Raw genomic sequence first — 24,884 nt, 5'->3', positions numbered from 1 at the left:
GAACACTCCATGGGAGCTTTAGACTAAGGGTTTTATAGAAGTCTGTTTTATCTGCAAGACAAACTAAGAAATTGGCGAGACACAGAATTGTATACGGTGCAATTCTGAGGCCAGATCTGTAGGTCAAGTGAATTACTCGTTTTTTAGTTCAAGTTTAGCATCAATGTTTTCACATACTTGGTCTAAGTGCACTTTTCTCTTGATTGGTTTTTTGGAAGGTGCTCTGGTGGACAAGAGAGAGACTTTGGTAAAAGCTGGAGAATATGTTGTCCAGGTATATTCTCTGCAGAACTGCAGACTTCTGTGACTGCAGACTTCAACTCTGAATTGCTGAAGGCTAGTTCTTTGCTGAGTAACTCAGAAATGCATGAAGCCAATATTGCTGTAAGATCACACAGTTTCCTGGAAAGATGTGGTTTTTCATTCCTCTGCATGAACCCACAGTTTGGAGCGCTCTCACTTTCAGCCCAAAGACACTCAGATATTGAATATCAGTGATCAATCCCTGTATTACTACACTCTAACACACTCCCAGTTACTTTATTACACTAACACACTCCCGGTTACTTTATTACACTCTAACACTCTCCCAGTTACTTTATTACACTCTAACACACTCCCAGTTACTTTATTACACTCTAACACTCTCCCAGTTACTTTATTACACTAACACACTCCCGGTTACTTTATTACACTCTAACACTCTCCCAGTTACGTTATTACAGTTACGTTATTACACTCCAACACACTCCCAGTTACTTTGTTACACTCTCACACACTCCCTGTCTTACTGTATTACACTAACACTTCCTGTATTACTGTATTACACTAACACTCCCTGTATGGTTGTATTCCACTCTAATACTCCCTGTATTACACTAACACTTCCTGTATTACTGTATTACACTAACACTCCCTGTATTACTGTATTACACTAACACTCCCTGTATTACACTAACACTTTCTGTATGGTTCTATTCCACACTAACACTCCCTGTATTAAAGAAGAAATAGGCTACTTACAAGAATTGATATCATTCATATGGGGTCATGTTTCATGAATACCAGAAAAGCTTCCATATTTATCAGAAATGAAATCCTGACTTGACATTTTAAAGGTGCAGTAGTTGTACCGCACTACATTGTGAATACAGGTTTTAGCTGTGCTAGTGGCTTTAGGTTGGACAGATATATCGACCTACATTTTTTTTGTATTTGGGTCAGTGAGTGCGTTGAGGGTGAAGCCTTTTTCAATGTAATTACAGTGGAGGTCTGGCTGTGGAAGCTGCTTTAATGAAGTAGCGTGCGTCTCCCTGCCTCTGCATATATAATGAAGGGGGATCCACACACACCATATGCTTTTCTGCAGCCCCTACAGTCTCATGCATTGTTTCTGCTTCCCAGCTGCTTTGTCCAGAACGTTCCCTGGGATTGAACTGCAGAAGCCTTCCGCACATTTCACTGTGGAGAATATAGGCCAGCGCTCACACCCGGTTTTATTCACGTCAGTTAGACGAGTGATGCAATAAAGGTCTTTGGAAGTTCTTCTCAAAATATCTTTGAATTTATTTCGGGAGGGTGCTGATGTGTTTCTGGTTAAATGATAATATCAGAAGAGGAGTGCGTTCATTAACCGGCACACCATGTGAAGAATACTTGCTCTCTTTTCCTTTCTTATCTTTAAATAGAGCGCCGCTCTATCTTTACATCATGCTAGCAGCACTCTGGCGCTCAGTCCTGTCTCCGGAGCGGAGCTCTCATCCTCACAGCCGCTCTATGGACAGAATGAACTCCTGCCACTCTGAGCGGCCCCAGCTTTCTGTGAAACAGGCCTTTTAATTTCTTGGGATTTCAGAGTTGATAACAGCTTTAAAGATTTCCCCCTAGAACAGATTCAAAGAGGTTGCTCGTCTATTTGGTTCTATTCAGTATTAAAATAAGGCTTGCAGTGAAACCGCTGGGTCATTTGACAGGAAGTAAAGTCAAATGACCCAGCAAATCCCTAACTCAGTAAAGTGCCGTACAGGCTGTCCTTCTGAGCAGACAGTCCGGTCCCTATTGTTCCTCCACAGTTACCCTGTTATTTCTGAGTTTGTCCGATGCAGAAAAGCCCTGATTGCTTATCACAACTGAGAGCCCACTTCTGGCATTTCTCCAATACTTAATTAAAAGCAGCCATCAATTCATTAAGTTATTACAGCGATAGCCACTTTTGCCCATTGGTTTTATCATAGGAATAAAGAGACATCACAGCTTGCTGTCATACCACATTTCAGGGATAAAGAAGGTTCAACATTTATATTATGTGTCATGCAGGCTTACACATTCATACATACGTGTCTGAAAGACAGAGCCCTGCCAAACCGTGCATGAGAGGCCAGACGCTGGCCTGGGTTGCCTGGCTGTATTGTGTACAATGTTTTATACATTAGGGCACACAGAAAGTAGGCCACCCCGATACAGCCACGAAACTGAATTCACTGCAGGGCACGCGACATGTAGGCCATGGAACGGTGGTGCTGCTCCCCCCCTCTCCCCCCCGAGATAGGCGGTCCCTCCCCACCTTCGTTATCTTCCTCTACCTCACGTGGGCGATCATGGCTCCCCGTGGACTACCGTTCAGCCGCTGTCATTCTAACGAACACGCCAGGAATAGATGCAGACGATCAATGGCGGTCATGTCTGCAGTCTAGCCAGCATTGTGATGGGGAGGGGGATGTCTGTGCGTGCCTGCCAATCAGTGGGACTCGTGGCTTGGTGATGTAAAGCATTGGAACACCGGCGGCAGTGAATTACCTTCCCCTCACTGAAAAGTCGGTCATTTAGAAGGCATCTTGAAGGCTGTTGATCAGCGTTACTGATCTCTCTGGCCGATGGGAAGTCTGATTCTTTCGTCCTATTGTCTGACCCCTTTTTGAAGGAACAATGTGGCTTTCAGCCAGGAAGCAGACCGTGTCCATCAGGGGTCTGTAGCGATGCGGCCCTGTCTCGACCCTGTCCCCCCCCCAGGACGTTCGGCTGCCCTTCCTCACCGCCTTCGACGCTGTGAGCTCGTAGCAAAGATAAGAGCCTCTGTTTGCCCCAGGCTAAGGGCCCTGCACTCTGACTGCATAGGAGCTCCACTCTCTCCACTCTGAAATGCGTCCGTTAGCTGCAAGTTATATGCAAAGCTCTGAAATGTGAAAGTTCAGTCTCATCGTGTTTGGAGCTTAACCAGGGATGCTTGATTGAGTAGCTGTATGCCTATGAACCGTGCCACAGAGTTTTGTGGCTGTCATGGTAGCCATGTTGTATTATCAGTCTCCTGACCCCATGGTGATTTCCTGGAATAAAAATATGCTCTGTTATCTGAGAAGTGATGCACAGTCTCATTTTACTTTCAGTTCTGGGTTTGGTAACCCCTGGTGATACTTTGTGCTCGGTCATACCAGAATCACCCATGAGACGCTGGTCTTGCATATGCAGAGAGACGAGCAGTAGAGGTTTCTATACAGGCTGTGCTGAATGTGGGATGCAGGCAAGCTCTTTCACAGCTGTTGCATCATCTGGCCTGGTCTCCACGTGGAGGCTCGGATGAGCCCTGGCCTGGTCTTCACATGGAGGCTCTGGTGAGCCCTGGCCTGGTCTCCACGTGGAGGCTCTGGTGAGCCCTGGCCTGGTCTCCACGTGGAGGCTGCAGCGTGGAGGCTGCAGCAGCAGCTGATGGGCTTCACAGCAGTGCCTGTCTACAGTGCACAGACTCACTCATCACTGGTACATTATATAATTCTGTATAACTGTGCAGATATCTGTAGATTTGCTTGCGTCCTATTTGACAATAATAGCATCTGTGGAGATACTGAGCAGCTTCTCATTATGGAAACGCTCACATTCACTAACACTGATGTTCCTCTGTTGCAAGGCAGGGTCTTTGTTCACTTTAAGTGAATATAACCTATCAGCAAACTGCTTCCTGCTTACTCACTTCTGCGGGGGTAGCTGCTGGCAGACTTCCTGCGTCCATCTGCCTGTCATTCTGAATGAGCCGTGCCTCCAGACTCCTGTGTAACAACAGTCCTAAAACCAAAACTTTGGGGAGGGGCGGTCCTGGCAGAACCGGGAAAGAAATCGCCCTTTGACCTACAAAGAAATGCAGGATGGGAGATGGAGAATTTGAATCAGTGTAACGCGTGGGCTGCGTTTGTGAGGGGGCCTGTGGTTGCGGATAAATCACTTCCTCCTGCAGATGGACTGGAAGCGGTTGGCTGAAGCACTGCGAGAGTGTGGGCTGCAGTTTGAATAGTTTTGTGGAAGTTGCGGCAGGAGCACGTGTGCAGGAGGAAGCCGACGCCGCTCTCAGCGCATTCCTGTCGCTGACGGAGCTGGCGAGCAGCGGGAGGGTTTTTCCTCAGACTCTCGGCTGCCACGTCGCGCGCTCCCTCCCCAGCTGTGTGCTGGAGCTGCGGGGGTAACGGCTCCTGCGCCTGGCTCCTTCCGTCCGGCTCCAGAGGGGAGGAGCTTTGCCAAATGACACGCCACGCTCCAGAGCGCTTACATTTACAGATTGAAGATCCTCCATCAGTCTTCCGCGACTCTTTTTATTTTTTTTGGGGTCCTGGGGGTGGGGTTTAGGGTCATGTGGGTGGGGCTTTGGGGGGTAGTGAAGGGTGAGGCTTTCCTCTCCCCTTGTTTTTGTTCCATTTTGTCCCGTCCGGTCGTATGATGTGGTTAACTTTTCAAGCGTACATGCAGTCAGTAATGATTACTCTTCATGACTCATGAGCAAGGTATCGACTCCACTGCCCAGGTTACTCAGCATTACTTCAGCTCTAGTACCAATCCTGGCTGTACAACAGCTCTGTCTTTATCTAGAGTAGGCTGTTAGCTGCCATCTTTAACTGCACTTAACCTGACCCCCAAACAGGCAGGATGTGCATGAGGGGTTATGTGAGTATGATTCACAGATAATATTTAACACTGTTCCTTCAGGGTAGGAACCTGCTGCCCCTGGGCCAAACTGCCATGATTCTTATTTGCGCATATAAATGCACTTGCATGCATACATTACTGCTGATGTTACTGTAATATAGTGCATGAATATAGGTACAGTCTGGGATAAATATGAATACTGGGAACATTAAACCAAAATCTTATGAAATTACTTACATGATGTTTAACCCCTTCTGTTGTGCCTGAAAATGACATGCTAGTTGAAATGGTTATTATTTTGACGACAGGCATAATCCTGGTCTCTTCTAAAAGGTAACCCTTGGGAGCTTGTTTTCCAAGAGTCAGAATTGCTTTAAATATTACTGAAACAAAGTTAGCAGAAGCTCAAATACAGTGGAAGTGGAAGTTTTCTCTCACCTAAAATACATACATTTTTTGAGTGCATAGAGATGCTTGTGGGTGTGCCTGGTCAAATATACACTTCTGTTTAGACCTAGGTTTTGGAGAATAAATTTTTGTTGTAAAATAACAAACTTTTAAATCACAAGAGCGTTTATGCCAGTGCATAATGTTCTCAGCATGCGTACTGAAAGATTTATGGTTTGTTTGCAAAGGAGAAACAATGCATGTCCTTTTACGCAGGCCTAACAACCTATACACTCTTCTAAACATAATTTCATTGGCTAAAATGCTTCTAAGTCATCACTAATAGCTTGCCGCTGGCTGTGTACTGGGAGGAAGCTATGCTCTGCATGTCAAGTAGTTTCTGGTGCACATCAGGTCCCATTGGCTGTCCTGAGGGACTGCTTGACCAGTACTGGTCAGAGAACCTTGTAGGACTCATCTTGTTCCAGCGAGTATTGGGATGGCAGGTATGCCATCCGCCAAGTTTACGGCTTGGTGGGGTGGCATGCCCCAAACCTATACACACAGAGAGTGGGTTTCCACTTTTAAGGGTTTCCTTCAGAAATAACCACAATGACTTGAGACTCTCAGCCCTTAAGGACATTAACCTTAAGAGCATTCTTCGAAATGCTTTATCTTTTCCTTATTTCTTCATCTCCAAGGATATTACGATTATGATGCACAGGGACTTTGCTTTGGATTCTTGCCTCTTGAAAAGAATGTGAAATATGGCATATTAGTGGCTTACACAGCATGCCAACCCTGAGTAACATCCACACTACCCACAAACGCACTCACACAGACAAACACGCACATGCAGTATCCACACTCATACATACACACACGCATGTACATAGCGACAGAAGCACATGTGTATATACACACACAAGCATATACAGTAAGTTTCAGTACCTGTGACCAAATGCATTTCTCCGCTATCGTTATGTCAGAAGATGAATCTTTCGTTTTCTTGTTTAAGGCTGTAAGTTAGTGGAATGCAGAGGCCTCACCGTGGTCTGTGTTATTATTATGTCTGTGTTTCGTCATTGCTGGGGCCCACGAGCACTCTGCAAATATAACGCTGTCATCACCCTGAACCTGTAGTGCAGAATGTCACACAGTCCTATCATCTCTGATTAAGCCAGTGCTCACCAAGGGTTTTTGCGTGTTTTGTTTTTTCTAAGTACCCAAATGTGTGTCACAGAAATCTGAAATTGAATTGTGACACTTGAATTTGAAAGCATATTCAATGTGAATATTTGTAGATAGAAATTCAATTGAAAATTCAATGCAATGAAGACTGAATGCAATTTCAACCCATTGCATTCAATTTCAAATGATGAAGTACGAGCTGGAGTTTTGCAATGCAAATAAAATTTCTCCTGGCACTAATTTCTGGGCATAGTCACCTGTTTGGTCTCTTTATTCTGCATTGCTGCTGTGTGTGACGTGAGAAATAAGAGGTTTCAGTGCGTAACTCTACAGGGGGCTCTGTTCCTACTTTACAGACTGTCAGACTGTATAACATGGTCTTAGGAGTTTAACACGGAACATAATAATTATGTGTGGAGGTGTTGAGAACCAGCCTGAGCCAACTAATTATCTGAAATACTTTAACTTTAGATTCAAGTGAGATGCAATTCGATGAGACATTTCAGCAACATCTTATGAGCCAAACTGGTTACTGAACCATGTTCAGAGATTAGAGTAAGGGCAGTAGGTGGTACTAGGCAGAGCTGTCACCTTTTCCACATATGGAATCGGTCTTATCTCATAATTTATTCGAATTTGTTCAAATTTTCTATTGTTAAAATTTCAGTAAAACGTTGCCTAATTTTATTGTCTATGATTATTATGGCCTAGCTTTCATTTCCCTTTAAAGCTGCAGCTAAATAGCTTAAACATTCTATGCTATAACTAAGAAATAATGACAACAGTATCTTGAAGTTTTATTAAACAAAATAAAACCCAAGAAGATCATAACAATGCCAATGATGCCGTTCACAGCATTAAAATGACTCTATATTATAAACCGTTGTTCAAATGAAAGAAAAAAAAAAAAAAAGGAAACTCATGAGTCCATCATTAATTCACAACAATGGCATGGCTTACTTAGGCTAACCCTCCTGTTGCACTTCATATTATGTATGCACCCCGTGTGTCCTCAGAGTCAAAAATTAACCACCCTCGCCGGACCCACTGTAATAAAGCCACTTCACTGAATTTTAAACCCTAATGCTTAACTTTTTTAAACTCTCAAAAACTATTTTTGTGTTACTGTTTTTGTGTTAATTTCAAAACATTATGTGTCGAAGTTACTATTTTGTGGCACAAATATACAATTTATGTGTTATAAAGGGAGACTTTTTAACACAGACTTGAAAGTAACACAAAACGTGTCCTTAACTAGACATTCTTTGTTGTTTTTAACACATCTGTTTTGAGAGTGTGGGGTCACTCCAGGGAAAGTCATCAAATGTCACGCTGAAGAAATGTATTTTCTGGGGTTTTCACTGCTGTTAAACTGAGGACAGGGTCATTTGTGAATGACACTCCTGAGGTGCGGTGGAGTTTTAATGTTTCCTGGCTCCTCCGTTTGGAATGTATGGCCTACAGGCTACGCAGATAGCATGACCCACTCATGAACTTTATTTTTAGGCTACCTAACGGTATACCCTCCAGACAAAACAGTAACATGGCTTTGATATTGAGCACTACCATGAGTGCAAATCCGGTGAGAGCAGAGCACAACTGGGCTCCTTATTTCATCTAGATCACGGGATTGCAAGTCTGAACCCTTAACTACATATTTGAAATTTTCTGAGATTCAAACAAGTTTGATTATCAAACAAAAAACAAAAAAGTGGCATCCCTAGTACTTGAGGAACGTTGTTTCTGAGGTGTGTGCATTATACATCTGATCTTTAGGTACGCATTCCCATATTTCTGTGGTGTAGGGGACTGATTCTGAGGTGTTTATGCTGCTGCGGGTCAGGGGTCGGGGGTCAGAGTTTAGGTCAGGCCTTGCTGTTGTAGTTCTTTAGCAGAGTCTGACCTCCTTTTAGCAGACTGAAGGAGCAGAGAAGCGTTTCTGTGGCATAGAGGCCTGGACTCCCGCCAGGCTGCTCATGTCACTTCCTGTAGCATCTGGGATTGATCAGTGGGTGGAGGAGGGGGGACAGGGGAGAGGCCTCTGCCAGGCTGGTCCCAGAGCCAGTGTTCTGTTTCCCAATCCCTACCCCCTCTCTCTGCTCTCAGAGCCTGTGTTCTGTTACCCTCCCTCTCTCTGCTCTCAGAGCCTGTGTTCTGTTACCCTCCCTCTCTCTGTGTTCCCAGAGCCTGTGTTCTGTTACCCTCCCTCTCTCTGTGTTCCCAGAGCCTGTGTTCTGTTACCCTCCCTCTCTCTGTCCCCTCAGAGCCTGTGTTCTGTTACCCTCCCTCTCTCTGTGTTCCCAGAGCCTGTGTTCGGTTACCTTCCCTCTCTCTGTGTTCTGTTACCCGCCCCACCCCCGTACTCTCAGGGCCTGTGTTCTGTTCCTCCCCTTCTCTCTGCTGCGTTCTCTGACCTCTCTCTCCCCGTCCCACAGGATGCCGTAGGCCCTGAGGCGGGACGGCACAGCGGAGCAGAGATGAGCCTGACGTCCTGGTTCCTGGTGAGCAGCGGGGGCACCCGGCACCGCCTGCCCCGGGAGATGATCTTCGTGGGGAGAGACGACTGCGAGCTCATGCTGCAGGTGAGGCAGGTGTGCTGGTTACAGGTAAACCTGGACTGCGTGATGCCAGAGGACTGCGAGCTCATGCTGCAGGTGCCCTCATTTTAACACCATAGCCAGCGTGGCTGTACAGGGCTCCGCTGGGGCAGGTAGACTGTCTCTCTGAATGTGAGGGGATATCACAGCCCTGTGTCCTCTGGGGACTGAGGTGACTGATGTGTGGAGTACCGCTGCAGTAGAGATCTGCAGTAGAGCTGAGCTCAGGCTGCGTGTGACCTGAAGGGCAGATGATGCCAGCTGCCGGTGTAGGGAGGTAGAAGCAGGAGGCAGTGTCACGTGTGGCTTACCTTTGCGTGGTGTGTGTGTGTGTGTGTGTGCACGCGCGCGCGTGTGCACGTGCGTGTATGTGTGTGGGAAAAGGAGGGTAAAAAATATTTCATTTCCACACTGTTGACTCAGTGTGATGCCTGTTGTTGTTCTGGGCTGATGATTAATTTACTATTTGACGTATTTATTTCTGCAGAGATTACACTCTCGCAATTGCATTACAACCTCTTTATATTAGTAATAACTGAGAATGGGTCAAGCTTATCAGAGCTTAAGTTTTCTGTTTCAAATCAAATAATTAGACACCATTAATAGAGCTGAATGGAGTCTGCTGTGTATCTTATTCTTCTTACCTGTGAGCCAGTGTGTTATATAATTATTTGGTGCCGGGGCTGTAAGGAGCTCCCCTTTGGTAGTGGCTGTGCTGCAGTGGAGGAGCTACACCAACCTAAACACACACACACTCATCACCCTGAACACACACACACCCACACCATCACACACTGCCTGATAAACACACACACCATCACACACAGCCAGATAAACGCACACATGCACACACACGCCAATCACCCTGAACACACACACTCATCACCCTGAACACACACACCATCACACAGCCAGATAAACACACACATGCACACACATGCTCATCACCCTGAACATGCACACACTCACAGATAGAGCTCATTTTACACTGATAGAGTTCCTTCATCCAGTGAGCACCAGCTGCAGCCCCCTCCTGGGCCAGTTGGGGAGGGGTTACATGTCTACAGCATCACATGGGGATGTGATGATAACCCGGAGGCCCTTCATGTGATCTCTTTGTGCAGTGTGCTATAGCGCCCCCCAGTTAAAGTGCGTTTCATTCAAACCCCTCCTCGCACGCTGGAGTACGCACAGGCATGCACGCTAACATGCACGCTAACATGCACACACACACGCGCACACTGTACTCATGCATTCCTGCGCACACAGGTGAACACGCACGCACGCACACACTCACACACACATGCTGTGCTATACAGGCTTGTTCCTGCAGGGCAGTTTAGTAATGCCGTACTACAGGTACACAGGCTCTGGAGTTTGGTCTTTTATGTGCTTTAATCTGGCCTAATCTTCAGAGGAGTTACTACTCTTCTGCAGTGAGGATTAGCAAAACAGGATTACGCATCGGCCCCATGGGTTCTCATTTTCAAAACTGTTGTGTCCTGTCGTGCTGCTTCTAATGCGAAATCTGTCACCTGTCAATATAGATGAAATGACAAATCCTCTTAACTACAGGATTTTAATGGGATAAATAAATTATGACTGGTAATTGGAACTGGAATCCCCAATTTAGCATATTCAGCCCACTTAAACCCTACCCCTGAAATGGTAGAGATTAGGATGCTGTGTCCTAATGCAAAAAATTAGATACTCCTTCAGCTGTGTCTCTCTCTCTTACATGACTAAAAATATTTGAGGGCATATATGGTATGTTTACTAAAGTAATATTATAAGGTAATGTATGCTACATATTCTTTATGAAAGTCATGTGTGTTCACAAGAATACCCGACTACCTGTATTATTACAGTTTTATATAGGGTTTAGTCTGATTTAGTGGCAATACATATTTTTTTATTCCTCTTGTGCCTCTTATGCATTCAAGTATTTCAACTGTGTCAGTACCCTTGTTAATGTTGTATATTTTTGGAAACAGGTCATGGTAAATTTATTTCTTCAGTTTAAAAAAAAAAAAAAAATCCCTGAAGGTTTTGTTCTGCTTGGTCTAGGTCATGGCTGTACCAGAGCTTTAGCAGTGTTCAGGCTGGCTGTGCTAGTGTTAGCTGCAGTACAGGCGTGTGTTTGACTGAAATCACGGGGGTGTAATGGAGAGTTTGTGCTAATCGGCTCATTAGGTTAAACTCTGTGCAAAAGGGGAGAGTCTATGCGCTTTCACACATACACTCTGGCTGCAGTTTGCCAATACACTGCTGCATCTGTGCTACAAGAAACCACATAAATACACTGCGTCATACAGTCAATGTAACAACGTCCATCCTTCTGCATAAATCTGTACATCTCAGACAGTACCCTGGCATCTAATGTGCTCAGTCTGTGATTGGGAAATAGACTGATAAATGCCCTCCTGCATACAGTAGTATCTCTGCTGGTGGGTGCTGTGTGCTCATTGGCAGATTGCTGCGCCCTGCTCCAAACTGCCAAACTCCCCCTATCCCTGCTTTCTGATTCGCGTTCGTAAACATTGGAGTGCTGGGTCCTGGTTTTGGGGCTTTTCTGAATGCCTCTGTGTGACCAGTAGGAGGCGCTGCAGCTGCGGAGTCTAACCCTGTTTCTGTGCTTGTCTTTCCAGTCCAGGAGTGTGGATAAGCAGCATGCCGTCATCAACTATGAGGCAGCCAGCGACCAGCACAAAGTGAAGGACTTGGGGAGCCTTAATGGGGTGAGTGGGGTACACGGGGGTGGGATGAGTAAGCAGTATTTGTGGGTACAGGGGCATTGGGTTAGTGAGTGGTCTTTGGGGGTACAGGGGTATTGTGTTAGTAATAGATATTTGGGACTGCAGTGGTATTGAGTTAGTGAAGGGTATTTGAGAATAAACAGACATGTTTTCCTGATGGAGAGGTCACGTGGTCCTCCTGCTTTCAGTAGGATGACACAGTGCTGATGCTTCTCCTGCCTGGTTCTCTGTGTACTGAACCTGAATCATGCATCTGTGTAACTGCTTCAAACCCCAGATTCTCCACCAGAGCCAGCATGACTCCTGATACAGTTCCTTAGACAGGAAGTCCGACTCATAGGCCCATCCTGTGACTCATGCTCTTGCATTCCCTCTCTCCCTGTGGTTTCCTCATAAACATTCCCCTCCTGCTGGCAGCCATAACGCACTGCAGTCTGTTCACTCCACCCTGCTCAAGCAAATCAGCGCTGCACTTGGTATTACTGATGCTACACATGACTGGGCTTGGTTAGTATTGAAGCTAATTAGGGCTAGCCTTGGTTAGTGTTGAAGCCATTGAGGTGCCAGTTTCTCCAAACCAAATGAACTCTTTGATGTATAAGATCACAAATAAGTGATTAGAATGTTCTGAACATGCTGATGTAACAATCAATACTGGTAACTGAAAGCAGTAGTGTTCTAGAATACTAGAAAAACCTTTCTGAAAAACATACAAAAGGGTTAAACATTCAGCCACATCCTGGCCATCGCAAAGGTGTTTTATTGAGAGTTGCCAGTGTGTGGAGCAGTTTTCTGGGTCATGTAGCAGAGCCAGAGACTCTAGGGGGTTTCAGGTCCAGGCTTGATGGCAGTGCTGGATTCTCTCTAGACTGCGGGTAACTGACAAACCTGCACGGGCTGAATGGCCTGTTCTCCCCCTCTAACGTTTTCATGTTCACATGCGTATCACCAGCTCAAACAATAAGCTGCTGTCTGTGAGGAGGGGGATGAAGAATAACTGCCCATCTCAAACCTAATAAGAGTCACTGCATGCAAACTTGCCAGTGGGTTGGCTGTTGGCCGTACACAAGGCTAAACCTCCTATAAGCCATTAGGGATTTGTGATATTGAGTAGGTGAGAGATGTGATTGGATTTGGCCAGAGTGGTTAAACCTCATATTGCGATCCGGGAGTCGTGCCAGGTCCCCTGGTGTAGCGATTGTGCGCCCGGTGGAGATTAATAACCCGCTCTCACGGGCCTGTGGGGAACCGCCGCTCGCTGCATCCCACCTGACCGCCAAATAAAAGCTCTTCATTTCGCACACAGCCACGTCACCACAGGGGATGAAGCTGTACAGAGGTTCTGCACTTTAAATGATCTGAATCGGCTGTGTGAACCAGTCACCAGTGGCACTTACTGTATATTCACACCCTGTAACTCAGAGGAGCTAATGTCCTAACATCACTAAAGTGTCATAGAGGAGCTGATATCCCAACATCACATCACTAAAGTATCGTACAGTCTGTGTCCTTAGGCCAGGTATCCTGGAACTGGTTATTTTTTTTCAGACATAATTTATTCATTAGTTCTACTGCACAACTGCTTGTGTTTGTTCTTACTTTGATCAGTTGAGTTGAGTTGAAATTGACCATTGAGAGCATGCTTTCATTCCAGAATTGAAACGCTCTTGAAATTTCCATGAAGTGAAGCTTCAGACCGTTCAGATGAATTAAGGATAATTAGATCCTTATGTTAATTTTATGATTAACATGCTGGGCAGGGCTGTGCAAATTGTTGAGTGGAGTAGAGAGTGTAATTCCCCACTGTTAATGGAATCTGTGTCTCTTTTTTTATTGCAGACGTTTGTGAACGACGTCAGAATCCAGGAGCAGATGTACTTCACTCTGAAGATGGACGATAAGCTGAGGTTTGGATATGATATCCTTTTAAACTCATCGCAAGGTGGCAAACTCTTCATGCCCTCGTGGCGTCAGACTCAGGTGAAGCGCATCACCCGCGGCCTTCCCGGGGTCTTGTAACCCTTTGGGGAGTAGGTTTTCCGGAATGTATTTTCAACATTCTAAGTCCGTGTTCTACAACTCCTTTGCTTTTAGTTAGCAGCAGTGACTGTTACGTCAGCATTAGAATGTTGAGTTTAGAAGATTCTAATCATATAGATGTGATCTTACACCTTAAAGGGTTAAGTGCTTTTTCGGGGGCGCATCGTTATGTCAAGCTGTGCGCACTGGGGTTTCTCTGCCATAGCAAACGCTCCTCTTCCTCTGAGCTCCGGGGCACAGTTTGGGCTGCGTTTGGTAAGGCATCATTACCTCCCCAGCATGGTGACATCATCACGCAGTGACAGGCTTTCTAACCCACGCAGGCTGCGGGGCTCCATTGGGGGAGGGAATTAAGCAGAACCCTCGCTCCATTAGGGGAAGGAATTAACCAGAACCTCGCTCTCATGAGTCAAGCTTTCTCTTCGTGATGAATGCTGGAAAACTCAGACTTTTGACTGACAACCAGGGTTCTACGCTAACATTTTTTTCCAAGGAACATGTGCTCCTGAGTAGGAGCACCCTAATGCATCCCAGTCAGTAGATGTGCTCCTAAATTATTTTTCCGGTTGGCGCACATCAATTTTCAGGAGCAAGTGCTCCTAAAATGGGAGCACTGTAGTGTTCTGAGAACAAATTTGAGCTCACAGTTGCTGCATTTCCCCCGTCCCTCCTATGCCTGCTGTACTGGTGCATGCTGGGATTTCAGCGGCGCTTTGGTTGCGTGTCCTCTGAGCCTCATGCCCTCGCTTATGTCCCTTCTGATCCCACCGGTCCTTATTGGGCCAGTTGTCCTTAAACGGTGCGGTCAAGGCAGGGGTATCACAGGACGCTTGTAGTCAAAATGCAGACTTTAGCAGCCATCTTTGGGTGGAAGTATGACAACACAAAGAGGGTGTTCTGGAGGGAATTAGAGCAGACGAACAGTGGAAAAGCAAACAGACCAGCAGTGATGGAACCACACCTTTCACTGGGCTTCTGTCCGTGTTCACGTATGAAACCATATTTTCCATCTGTGCTTTGAGTTCCTGTTGTGAGTTTTCCAGCATTTGGCTCGGAGCCCTAGAACATTATTCTCATGAGTGAAGTGCAGTTCGATGGCCCAGGGCCTGGTCTGTGGCAGGTCAGCACAGACCTTTCATCCCCTGAATGCTGTTCCACTTTCTATGTATCTGCGGTTGTTTTGGTGTGTTGTATGTGCCCTTTGTGTGGTTGAAAGAGGACACTAGAGCAGTACCATGTGAAAGGCTTTCCTTAACACTGCTCACATACCAACCTGTTCACCGTGGTGCGGGGAGAGCTGCAGGTCCCAGAGGAGGCGCTGAAGGTAGGACAGAGCCCCTCTACCCCCACACCCCCCTCCACTACAGCCCCTGTACCCCCACACACCCCCACTCCCCTTTATTACAGTCTCCACACTGGTCACTCTTTAACCTGCTTAATATGCAGTTATCAGATGTCAGTCATATTTATGTGACCAGTTCTGAAGATGTCATGTCCTATAGCTGGTTCTGAAGAGGTCATATCCTGTAGCCGGTTCTGATGATGTTCTACTCCTTCAGCACGAGAAATTCACCAGCCAGCTCCAGCTGAGCAAGAAGCAGTCCAAAGTGGACTCACCTAAACCAGCCAAGCCACCTGTGGCCACGCCCCCTGAGAGCAAGGCTGTGGAGGGGGCCAGCGAGGGGCCGTCTAAACCTGCAGACACCCACAAGGGGGAGGACAAGATGGCAGGTGGGCAGGATGCAAAGGGTCAGTGATCCCTGGAGATCCACATCCTACCCTCATTTTAGCGTGATGAACATTTATATGGATAGCCAATGTCATGGAGAGGGCGGAGACTTGTGGACTGGGAGGCGCCTCATGGCCAGGGCAGCTTCAGGGACAGGGTGGAGTCTCAGGGACAGGGCGGAGTCTCAGGGACAGGGCGGAGTCTTGTTGCCAGGGCAGTTTCAGGGACAGGGCAGAGTCTTGTGCACAGGGTGGAGTCTTGGTTATGGCAGTGCCTGCTCCAACTCAGCAGATGTTGTGAAGCACTTAGCTGGAGCCGGAGCACAAGCCTGCTTCTGAAACCTAGATCACTGTGTTTATCCCAATTTAGCACCCTGATGCATGTAATTATGATCGTCATCCCGCAGAAGCACGGGGGCGGGGTTTGCACTGGTCTCGCTCTCACACCCGTCAGCCTCAAATAAATACCGGCAGGCTGGGCTTGCCTGGGCCTTCACTTCCTCTGCCAGCTACTTATTTTACCCAGCAGCCTGTCAGCTTTATGCAAATATGCTGCAGCCTTTTCTGCAGATTTAGCACAGAGGCATAGAGGCATGGGATCTGTTTCCTTTGGGGCAGGGGAAGCATCAGGTCAATAAGCAGGAGAGTGTGTTACATTTTTAGTGGCTATGTGTGTGTAGCATTTGGTCTGCCGGAGAATGCTACGGTGTGTTACAAAGCGTAGGACTTTCTCTGCATCATTCTCAGCCACAGGCTGTGGCACTGCTAGGGGCAGTGTTCAGAACGTGGACAAAACAGCCTCTGCTGTTAAGTGTAGTGGGATACCGTGGCTGTGTTTGTGTGCTTCTCTGTTTTTTCTTGAATTTGTAGGGCCTATTTTACACTGTGCTGTAACTGTGTGTTTAGGACAGTAAGGGGCTAAAATGGCCCGCACCTCATGAAGGCTTCTGTGTTAAAAATGCATGGTATTGGGCAGTAGAAAGGAAAAGGTTTCTTGTCTGTGTTCCAGGGGACTTATCAACGGTGCATCGGGGGACGCCTCTGTACGGGCAGCCATCTTGGTGGGGGGATGAAGACGCTGACGATGAGAATTCCTTCAAACAGGAAACAAAATCATCCAGCAAGAAGCAAGAGAATAGTGGAGCAGGTAAGACCCAGAGAATGGAAGGACAGGTAAAACCTTGAGAATGGCAGGACAGGTATTAAGATGGAGAATAGCGAGGTAGGTATTAAGGTGGAGAATACAGACTGTACTGACTGTTCTCTCTCTGACAGACTGATACTGACTCTGTTCTCTCTGACAGACAGATACTGACTCTGTTCTCTCTGACAGACAGATACTGACTCTGTTCTTTCTGACAGACAGATACTGACTCTGTTCTCTCTCTGCCAGTCATTTATTGGCTCTGTTCTCTCACTGACAGACAGGTACTGACACTGTTCTCTCTCTGATAGACAGACACTGACTGTTCTCTCTGACAGACAGATACTGACTCTGTTCTCTCTCTGACAGACAGATACTGACGCTGTTCTCTCTGACAGATACTGACTCTGTTCTCTGTGACAGACAGATACTGACACACTCTCTCTCTCTCTCTCTCTCTCTCTCTCTCTCTCTCTCTCAGGCAGCACGGAGGCCCAGCGATGTGAGAACTCCAAGGATGACGGGCTCTACAGTCTGGGCTCTGAGCCCAGCTACTTTGAAATCCCCGCCAAAGAGGCGCAGAAGGCAGAGAGCAGCATCCACGAGGTCCCCACCAAGGACACCGAGGGCGTGGCCGTCGCCCCGGCAACTGCCGTAGCGCTGGCCGCCAGCGCTCCCGGCCACGCCTCTTTCACCATCGAGTTTGACAACACCTCCCCCGGGAAGGTCACCATAAAGGACCACGTGGCCAAGTTCACCCCCGACCCCCGACCCCGCCCCAGGAAGTCGTCCCTGCAGGGCGGGGCGGGGCTGAGCACGCTGCAGGCCGCCATCATGGCCTCGGAGAGCAAGGTAGCCGACTGGCTGGCCCAGAACGAGCCGCCGCTGGCCCGCCGGGATGCCGCCAAGCAGGGCGGCGAGAGCGTCCAGAGTGACGTGGGGGTGCAGCTGAGGCGGCTCAAAGGTGAGGGGCTGAAAGGTGAGGGGCGTCCCACTGCTCCAGGCGGGGGGCTGAAAGGTGAGGGGTGTCCCGCTGCTCCAGGCTGGGCTGCAATGTGTCACATGCCCTGGGACAGACATACATTTAGGCATTTTACTTTTGTTAGCAAAGGTTACTGCACTCTGGGACACCAAAGTGCCTTATAGTGGGGTTTAGTAACAGCACAGTGGGGTGTAGTGTTATTGCAGTGGGGTGCAGTGATATTGCAGTGGGGTGCAGTGATAGAGCAGTGGGGTGTAGTGATATTGCAGTGGGGTGCAGTGATAGAGCAGTGAGGTGCAGTGATATTGCAGTGGGGTGCAGTGATATTGCAGTGGTGCAGTGATATTGCAGTGGGGTGCAGTGATATTGCAGTGGGGTGCAGTGATATTGCAGTGGTGCAGTGATATTGCAGTGGGGTGCAGTGATATTGCAGTGGGGTGCAGTGATATTGCAGTGGGGTGCAGTGATAGAGCAGTGGGGTGCAGTGATATTGCAGTGGGGTGCAGTGATATTGCAGTGGGGTGCAGTGATAGAGCAGTGGGGTGCAGTGATAGAGCAGTGGGGTGCAGTGATATTGCAGTGGGGTGCAGTGATAGAGCAGTGGGGTGCAGTGATAGAGCAGTGGGGTGCAGTGATAGAGCAGTGGGGTGCAGTGATATTGCAGTGGGGTGCAGTGATAGAGCAGTGGGGTGCAGTGATATTGCAGTGGGGTGCAGTGATATTGCAGTGGGGTGCAGTGATATAGCAGTGGGGTGCAGTGATAGAGCAGTGGGGTGCAGTGATATTGCAGTGGGGTGCAGTGATATTTCAGTGGGGTGCAGTGATATTGCAGTGGGGTGCAGTGATATTGCAGTGGGGTGCAGTGATAGAGCAGTGGGGTGTAGTGTTATTGCAGTGGGATGCAGTGATATTGCAGTGGGGTGCAGTGATATTGCAGTGGGGTGCAGTGATATTGCAGTGGGGTGTAGTGTTATTGCAGTGGGATGCAGTGATATTGCAGTGGGGCGTTGTGATAGGGCAGTGAGGTGCTGTAACACTTGTATTCTCTCTCTCTCCCTCCCAGGCAGTAAGCATGTGGACGGGACGCAGAGCGACTCAGAGAACGGGGCGGGGCTCCGCTTGGGCAGGAAGCCAGCGCTGGAGGAGCGGCTGCAGGCGGGCCCAGGTCGGGCGGGGCAGGGCGTGGCCAGGGCCGGAGGCGGGCCTCGCGGAGGCCCTTCTGATCGGTTTGATGAGGCAATCCCGCGACGAGGAGTCGTACTCCTCTCTCAGACGGCGCCCTGTGGGCGGGGCCGGCCCGGCCCCCGCGCGCCCGGCGACTGCGCCATGGGCGGGGTCTCCGCAGATGTGGCCTCCGCCCTGGCCGCCGTCGCCCCCACCGCCTCCCGCCTGCTCCTCAAGCAGAGGTCCGAAGACCCCTCCGGGTCAGGACGGGCCCCCACCAGCGTGGGGCAGCAGGCGGCCCCCGCCGACCTGCCCAAATCTGCCCCCGCCCCCGGAGAGACCACGGATGACCACATGACAGGGCACCTCACCACGAGTGGGCCCGCCCTGGAGGCGGCTCGCCGCATATCGAAGTGACCCCCAACCCCTGACATCCTCACAGTCTGATCCCAAAACCCCCTCCTGTTCAGTCTGACCCCCAAACCCCTCCGTTACGTGGCCAGCGCCCCCGCTCAGCTGACCCCAAACCCCGATGCGCCCCCCAAAACCCGCGGTACTCACCAGTGTACAGTCTACCCTGTACGCTGAAAACCCCTCCGGTCAGTGAATGAGCTCCGCAGCTAGTGTATCGATGTGTGCCCCAAAACCCCTGAATGTTAGTCTGCCCCCAAAACCCCCCCTGTTACAGTCTGCCCCCAAACGCCCCCTCCTGTTACAGTCTGACCCCCAAAACGTTCACCATTTACAGTCTTTGTAGATTCTGAATGGCTGCACAGTTATCGTGTCAGAGGAGTGAATCGCACGAGCAGCTGTCACAGTCTCCCTGCAGGTGCCTGATTGGCCGGGCGACTCGCTGTAGAATGATGAGATCAAAGCAGCTCCCTCCCCGCATGAGCATGTCTGCCTGTGGGCCTGCCTGCCACAGTCAGCCAGTCAGCACTCACATGGTCAGGGTTAGATGGGGCTCTGGTTTCAGACGCTTGCTTCCTGCTTTGTACTGGCCAGGTGTTTGGGGTGGAGGGGAACCGGGACTCTGCCAGAACGGGACGTCCTGAACACCTGCAGGAAGGAGCAGAGGCTAAACCGCCTGGCTGTAGTGCAACAGAGGTACACACATGCATAAGCACACAAACACACACACACACACACACATGCTCACAAACTTTCTTCCTCAATATCACCAGCCGTCCTGCTCTTTTAGCTCCTTAGTTAGGCTGCATCAGTAATTGATCTGTGTTTTTAATTGATCTGTATTGACGTATTGGGCATTGACATCTTGCTCCTCAGATTCTTCCGGAAGACTTGGTTGCCCTGGGCAGCTCTTCCTGGGTCTCCCAGTGGGCCAGTTTAGCTGCCAATCACACAAGGACCGACCCTGAAGGTTCAGGGGGGGAGGCCACGGCCTTGGTCCTAGAGAAAGGTGGGTGTGGCTCCATACTCCACTGCCTTTTTCTACCTTGTTTTCATGCTTCTTCAGTAGAATACAGTTTGCAGTTCATCCTGTCCTGTAGTAAATGCTGTGTAAATACAACCTGTCTTGTAGTAAATACTGCGTAAATATGTCCTGTAGTAAAGACTGAATAAATATGTCCTGTAATACAGGCTGAGTAAATATGTCCTGTAGTACAGGCTGAGTAAATATGTCCTGTAGTACAGGCTGAGTAAATATGTCCTGTAGTACAGGCTGAGTAAATGTGCCCTGTAGTACAGGCTGAGTAAATATGTCCTGTGATTGGCTGTTTTTCAGACGCTGATGTCAGCGGGTCAGGCCAGTCTGCTGTGTGCTCCAGCGGGCATACGGAGCGCAGGAGGAGGGCCCTGCCGCAGCTGCCCGGCGAGGAGAGGCCCCAGCTGGGCCGGGGCCCCTGCAGCATCGGGGAGAAGCAGGACACCGAGCCCCAGGAGAAGGACCGGCCTCCCCGGCCCGGGCACAGGGGGGGCGCCGGCGCCATGGCGACCGCGGGGACGCAGGCGAAGCAGACCCCCGCGCTGCCGTCCAGGCCCCCCGCCTGGGAGAAGCGGGGGGAGGAGGAGGAGAAGAAGCCCCTGGTTCGGCAGGGCAGCTTCACGGTGGAGAAGCCCAGCGCCCACGTGCCCCAGGAGCTGATCCCGCGCATCGCCCAGGGCCCCGCCCCCCCGGCCCGCCAGCGCAGCGACTCTGGGGGCAGCCTGGACACCGTGGCCCTGCTCCGGGACACCGAGGCCGTCATGGCCTTCCTGGAGGCCCGGCTGCGGGACGAGGGCGAGCCGACCCCCCCAGGGCCCGCGGACCGCCCCCCTCCCGCCGCGGACTCCGCGTCGAGCCAGGCGGCGCGGGACGCCGAGCGCAAGAGCGCCCCCAAGAGGCGCACGCTCAGCAGCCTGCACAAGGAGAAGAGCGCCGCCACGCCCAGCTCCACCGCCCGCGAGCACCTGGAGAGGAGGGCCAGGCCCCGCCCCTCCGAGAGCCGGGAGCCCCGTAACCCCGCCCACCCCGGCCCCCGCTCCCGCCGGCCCTCGCTGGACCTGACGGACGACGACCCGGCCTCGTCCCTCCCCCACTCCGCCTTCTCCTCCGACCAGGAGACGGGCTCCGCCCGCTCGCACGGGCGCGGCCAGCTCACTTCCTCCTCCGCCCGCGTCCCGCTCTCCAAACCGGAGTCGGGCTCCGCCCTGCGGCCCCGCCCCACCCGCACCTCCCTCCTGCGGCGGGCGCGGCTGGGCGAGGCCTCAGACACGGACCTGGCGGACGCCGACCGGGCGTCGGTGGCCTCGGAGGTGTCCACCACCAGCTCCACGTCCCGGCAGCCGGCCGGCCGCAAGGCGCCGTCGCGCATCGACCTGCTGGCGCAGCCGCGCCGGACCCGGCCGGGCTCGCTGTCGGCCCGCAGCGACTCGGAGGCCACGCTCGCCCGGGGCTCCGCCTCCACCCGCCTCTCCGCCGAGACCGCCCTGCGCCTGGGGCTCCGCTCCGGCTCCGCCGCCGACGCCAAGCCGCCGGCCCGCCTGCGGGCCAACAGCGTCACCAAGCTGCCCGACGCCAAGGCCAAGCCCGCGTCCTCTGCGCACAGCGCCTCCGCAGGTGAGAGCGAGTACTGCGATAGAACAGGCAGGAAATACAGCGCACAGGCAGGAAATACAGCGCACAGGCAGGAAATACAGCGCACAGGCAGGAAATACAGCGCACAGACAGGAAATACAGCGCACAGGCAGGAAATACAGCACACAGGCAGGAAGCACACAGGCAGGAAATACTACACTCAGACAGGAAATACTCCACACAGACAGCAAATACCCTGCCCAGACAGGAAATATAGTACACAGGCAGGAAATGCAGCACACAGCACAGCAAATACCGCCCAGACAGCGCACAGGCAGGAAATGCAGCACACAGGCAGCGCACAGGCAGGAAATACAGCACACAGGCAGTGATTCAGGCCTGGTGCTTGGAGATGAATCCAGTGATAAATTCCTGTGTGTTTGCATTGGGTCTGAACTGAGCACCTGTGTCTGTCTCAGAGTTCATGTTTTGTCTGAGCCATGTGTCTGACGAGCTCTGTTCTCTGGCTGTGTAAGGGTGTGTCCTTTTTAACTGTTAAACCAGCTGAACATGTCTTTACAGTCTGTTTCTCTAAAAGGTCTGCCACTTTAGAGAAGCAGAATGGGATATTTGTTGGCAAAAAAAGAAAAGATGACTGTATTCCAGCTTTCTGTACAGATGTGTACTGCAGGTACATAAGTGTCACATGGTGATCTGGCCTCTTTATACTGTGGATGCCAGCAGTGGAAGGATTGGCTTTATTTGATCCCTGTCTCCCTCCAGTGGTTGTTTAGAAAATAAATCCAGGATTGAATTGGTTGGAACAGAACTATGCAATTTAACACAGATGTCAGTCTTTTCTTATTGAATATTTGCTTGGCTGTTTTACAGTTTCTCTGTATGATGGCTCTGTAATCTGTGATTGAATCCCAGCGTATGGAAGGCCATTTTTGGAAGGCAGCTGAGCTCATCACTGTTGCGAAGCGAAAGCGTGGTGTTTTGGCAGGGAACAGAGCCTGCGGCTGCAGCTGATCTCACTGAACCTGTGGGTGTCCTCTCCTCTCCTCCTTTCTTTTTCTCCTTTTCTCCTCCCTGTCTTTCACTCCTCTCCTCCCTCCCTCCACTCCTCTCCTCCTCTCACTCTTCTCCTCTCTCTTTTTCTCTCCTCCCCTCCTCCCTCCTCTCTTCAGCCCCTGGCCGATGGCGGCGCCTGCCCCCAGAGTACGCCTCCACGTCCGAGGACGAGTTTGGCTCCAATCGCAATGCCCCAAAACCGGGCCGTCTGCGCCCCGGAAGCGCCCTGCGGGGGGCCCGTCTGGGAGGCTCCACCCCTGCCCTGCCCGGCAGCTCTGGGGGCGTGGCACTCCGACACCATCGCATGAGGGACCAGGAGGAGTACATCCGGGATTGGACCTCCCACAGTGAGGAGATCGCCAGGTACTCATTACCTCCCACACACCTGAGACACACACACACACACACACACTCTCACACACACACACAAATCTTTTCTTAGATCTACAATCTAGAAGTTTCTGGGATCTGAGTCTGAAACTTTCCCTGATAAGCCCCACTTGATGTGTAATATTTCCCTGTAAGGACCCCTCTGATGTGTAATAGGTTATTTCCCTGTGTGCGCAGGATCAGTCAGGACCTGGCGAAGGATCTGGCGATTTTGGCACGCGAGATCCACGACGTGGCGGGCGAGATCGACTCGGTCGGCTCCTCCGGCACCGCGCCCAGCACCACAGTAAGCACCGCTGCGACCACACCTGGATCCGCCATCGACACCCGCGAAGAGGTAAGCCCTTCTCAGGAGCACTCTCAACCCCTCCCCCACCCCCAAACCTGCTTCCCTCTCTGCTGAACCACATTCAAACAATGGACACTGAATTCTGTAAAGCCCAGGTGCTGACAGCGCATATTACAAACCTATTCCACCAACAGTTTGCATCTATATTCAGAGGGACAGTAAGCCTGCACCCCCCCAGCTGACCCGCGCTCTGTGCTCCTCCCCCCAGCTGGTGGACCGCGTGTTTGACGAAAGCCTGAACTTCAGGAAGATCCCGCCCATCGTGCTGACCAAAGCCCCCGAGATCAACGGCCGGCCGGCTGAGCTCCGCCTCCGGCCCCCCGACGCCCGCGAAGCCCAGACCGCCTTGCGCCGCCGAACCTGGAACCGGGAGGAGGTGGGACGCCCTGGCGCTGCGGAAACCCCCCCGTCTGCACCTGCGCACCGCAAACACCCTGATCTGCTCACTCCCCCCCACCCCCCCATCTGCAGCCCAAACAACCCAAATTTTCTCAGATCAACTGGAGTATCCTCAAATTTCACCAGCATTTGATATTAACAGTCAAAATATTTCAAACACGTATTTGTCCCAGGTCAGGTGTGTACAAAAGTTCCATCCCTCGCTCACAGTTCGAATGAGTTTACTTTTCTCTACTCTGTACAGAGCTCACGGGATACCATGTCTATCTTACTCATTTAGGAGAACAGAACACCGAAAGCACTTTGGATTTGTGCCAGCAGGTGGCGCTCCCTCCTTTACTGTACGTTTCCTAATTCTCACAGTCTGTGACCACTGAGCTGTGTGAGAACTAGAGCTAAGCTGCTCCATCTGAGGTTCAGGAAAGTCTGCCTCAGATGAAAAGCAACTGTGCCATAACGAAATACTGTGGAATGTTCTAGAACAATTTCCCCTGTCGAGTATCTCTGTTTCTGTTATTTTGTTTATCTCCCACTCACTGCATTACAATATGCAGACTGCCAAAAAAAATTGAATAGGCTAATTACTGAATGTGAAATTTATTTTTGGTTGTTATGGGTCATGTTTTGGGACTAGTGTGCTGATTGCTAGTGGTGATGGTTGGAGATGAGTGTACTGTTATTGGTGTTGGTTGGGGAAAAGTGTACTGATTGATAACGTTATTTGCGGATGAGTGTGCTGATTGTTAGCGTTTTTGG

At 50.2% G+C, this 24,884-nt stretch overlaps 1 protein-coding gene across 1 annotated transcript in view; it reads left to right on the top strand.

The window, feature by feature from the left end:
- The window catches only part of LOC135245241 (centrosomal protein of 170 kDa-like), a 36,317-nt gene that overhangs the window by 3,499 nt on the left and 7,934 nt on the right, over positions 1-24,884 (top strand). Inside the window, exons 2-16 of the mRNA XM_064318158.1 lie at positions 8,922-9,068; positions 11,732-11,821; positions 13,679-13,760; positions 15,148-15,203; positions 15,439-15,610; positions 16,617-16,754; positions 17,233-17,715; positions 18,797-19,310; positions 19,368-19,476; positions 19,903-20,004; positions 20,185-20,317; positions 20,645-21,958; positions 23,107-23,353; positions 23,537-23,717; positions 23,938-24,105. Coding sequence (XP_064174228.1) covers positions 8,964-9,068; positions 11,732-11,821; positions 13,679-13,760; positions 15,148-15,203; positions 15,439-15,610; positions 16,617-16,754; positions 17,233-17,715; positions 18,797-19,310; positions 19,368-19,476; positions 19,903-20,004; positions 20,185-20,317; positions 20,645-21,958; positions 23,107-23,353; positions 23,537-23,717; positions 23,938-24,105 — 3,894 coding nt within the window. The 5' untranslated portion in view covers positions 8,922-8,963. The remainder of the gene's footprint in view (positions 1-8,921; positions 9,069-11,731; positions 11,822-13,678; positions 13,761-15,147; positions 15,204-15,438; positions 15,611-16,616; positions 16,755-17,232; positions 17,716-18,796; positions 19,311-19,367; positions 19,477-19,902; positions 20,005-20,184; positions 20,318-20,644; positions 21,959-23,106; positions 23,354-23,536; positions 23,718-23,937; positions 24,106-24,884) is intronic.

This window comes from Anguilla rostrata, chromosome 18 (genome assembly GCF_018555375.3).
Source record: "Anguilla rostrata isolate EN2019 chromosome 18, ASM1855537v3, whole genome shotgun sequence".
NCBI lineage: Eukaryota > Metazoa > Chordata > Actinopteri > Anguilliformes > Anguillidae > Anguilla > Anguilla rostrata.
This window is presented reverse-complemented; position numbering and strand designations above follow the sequence as displayed.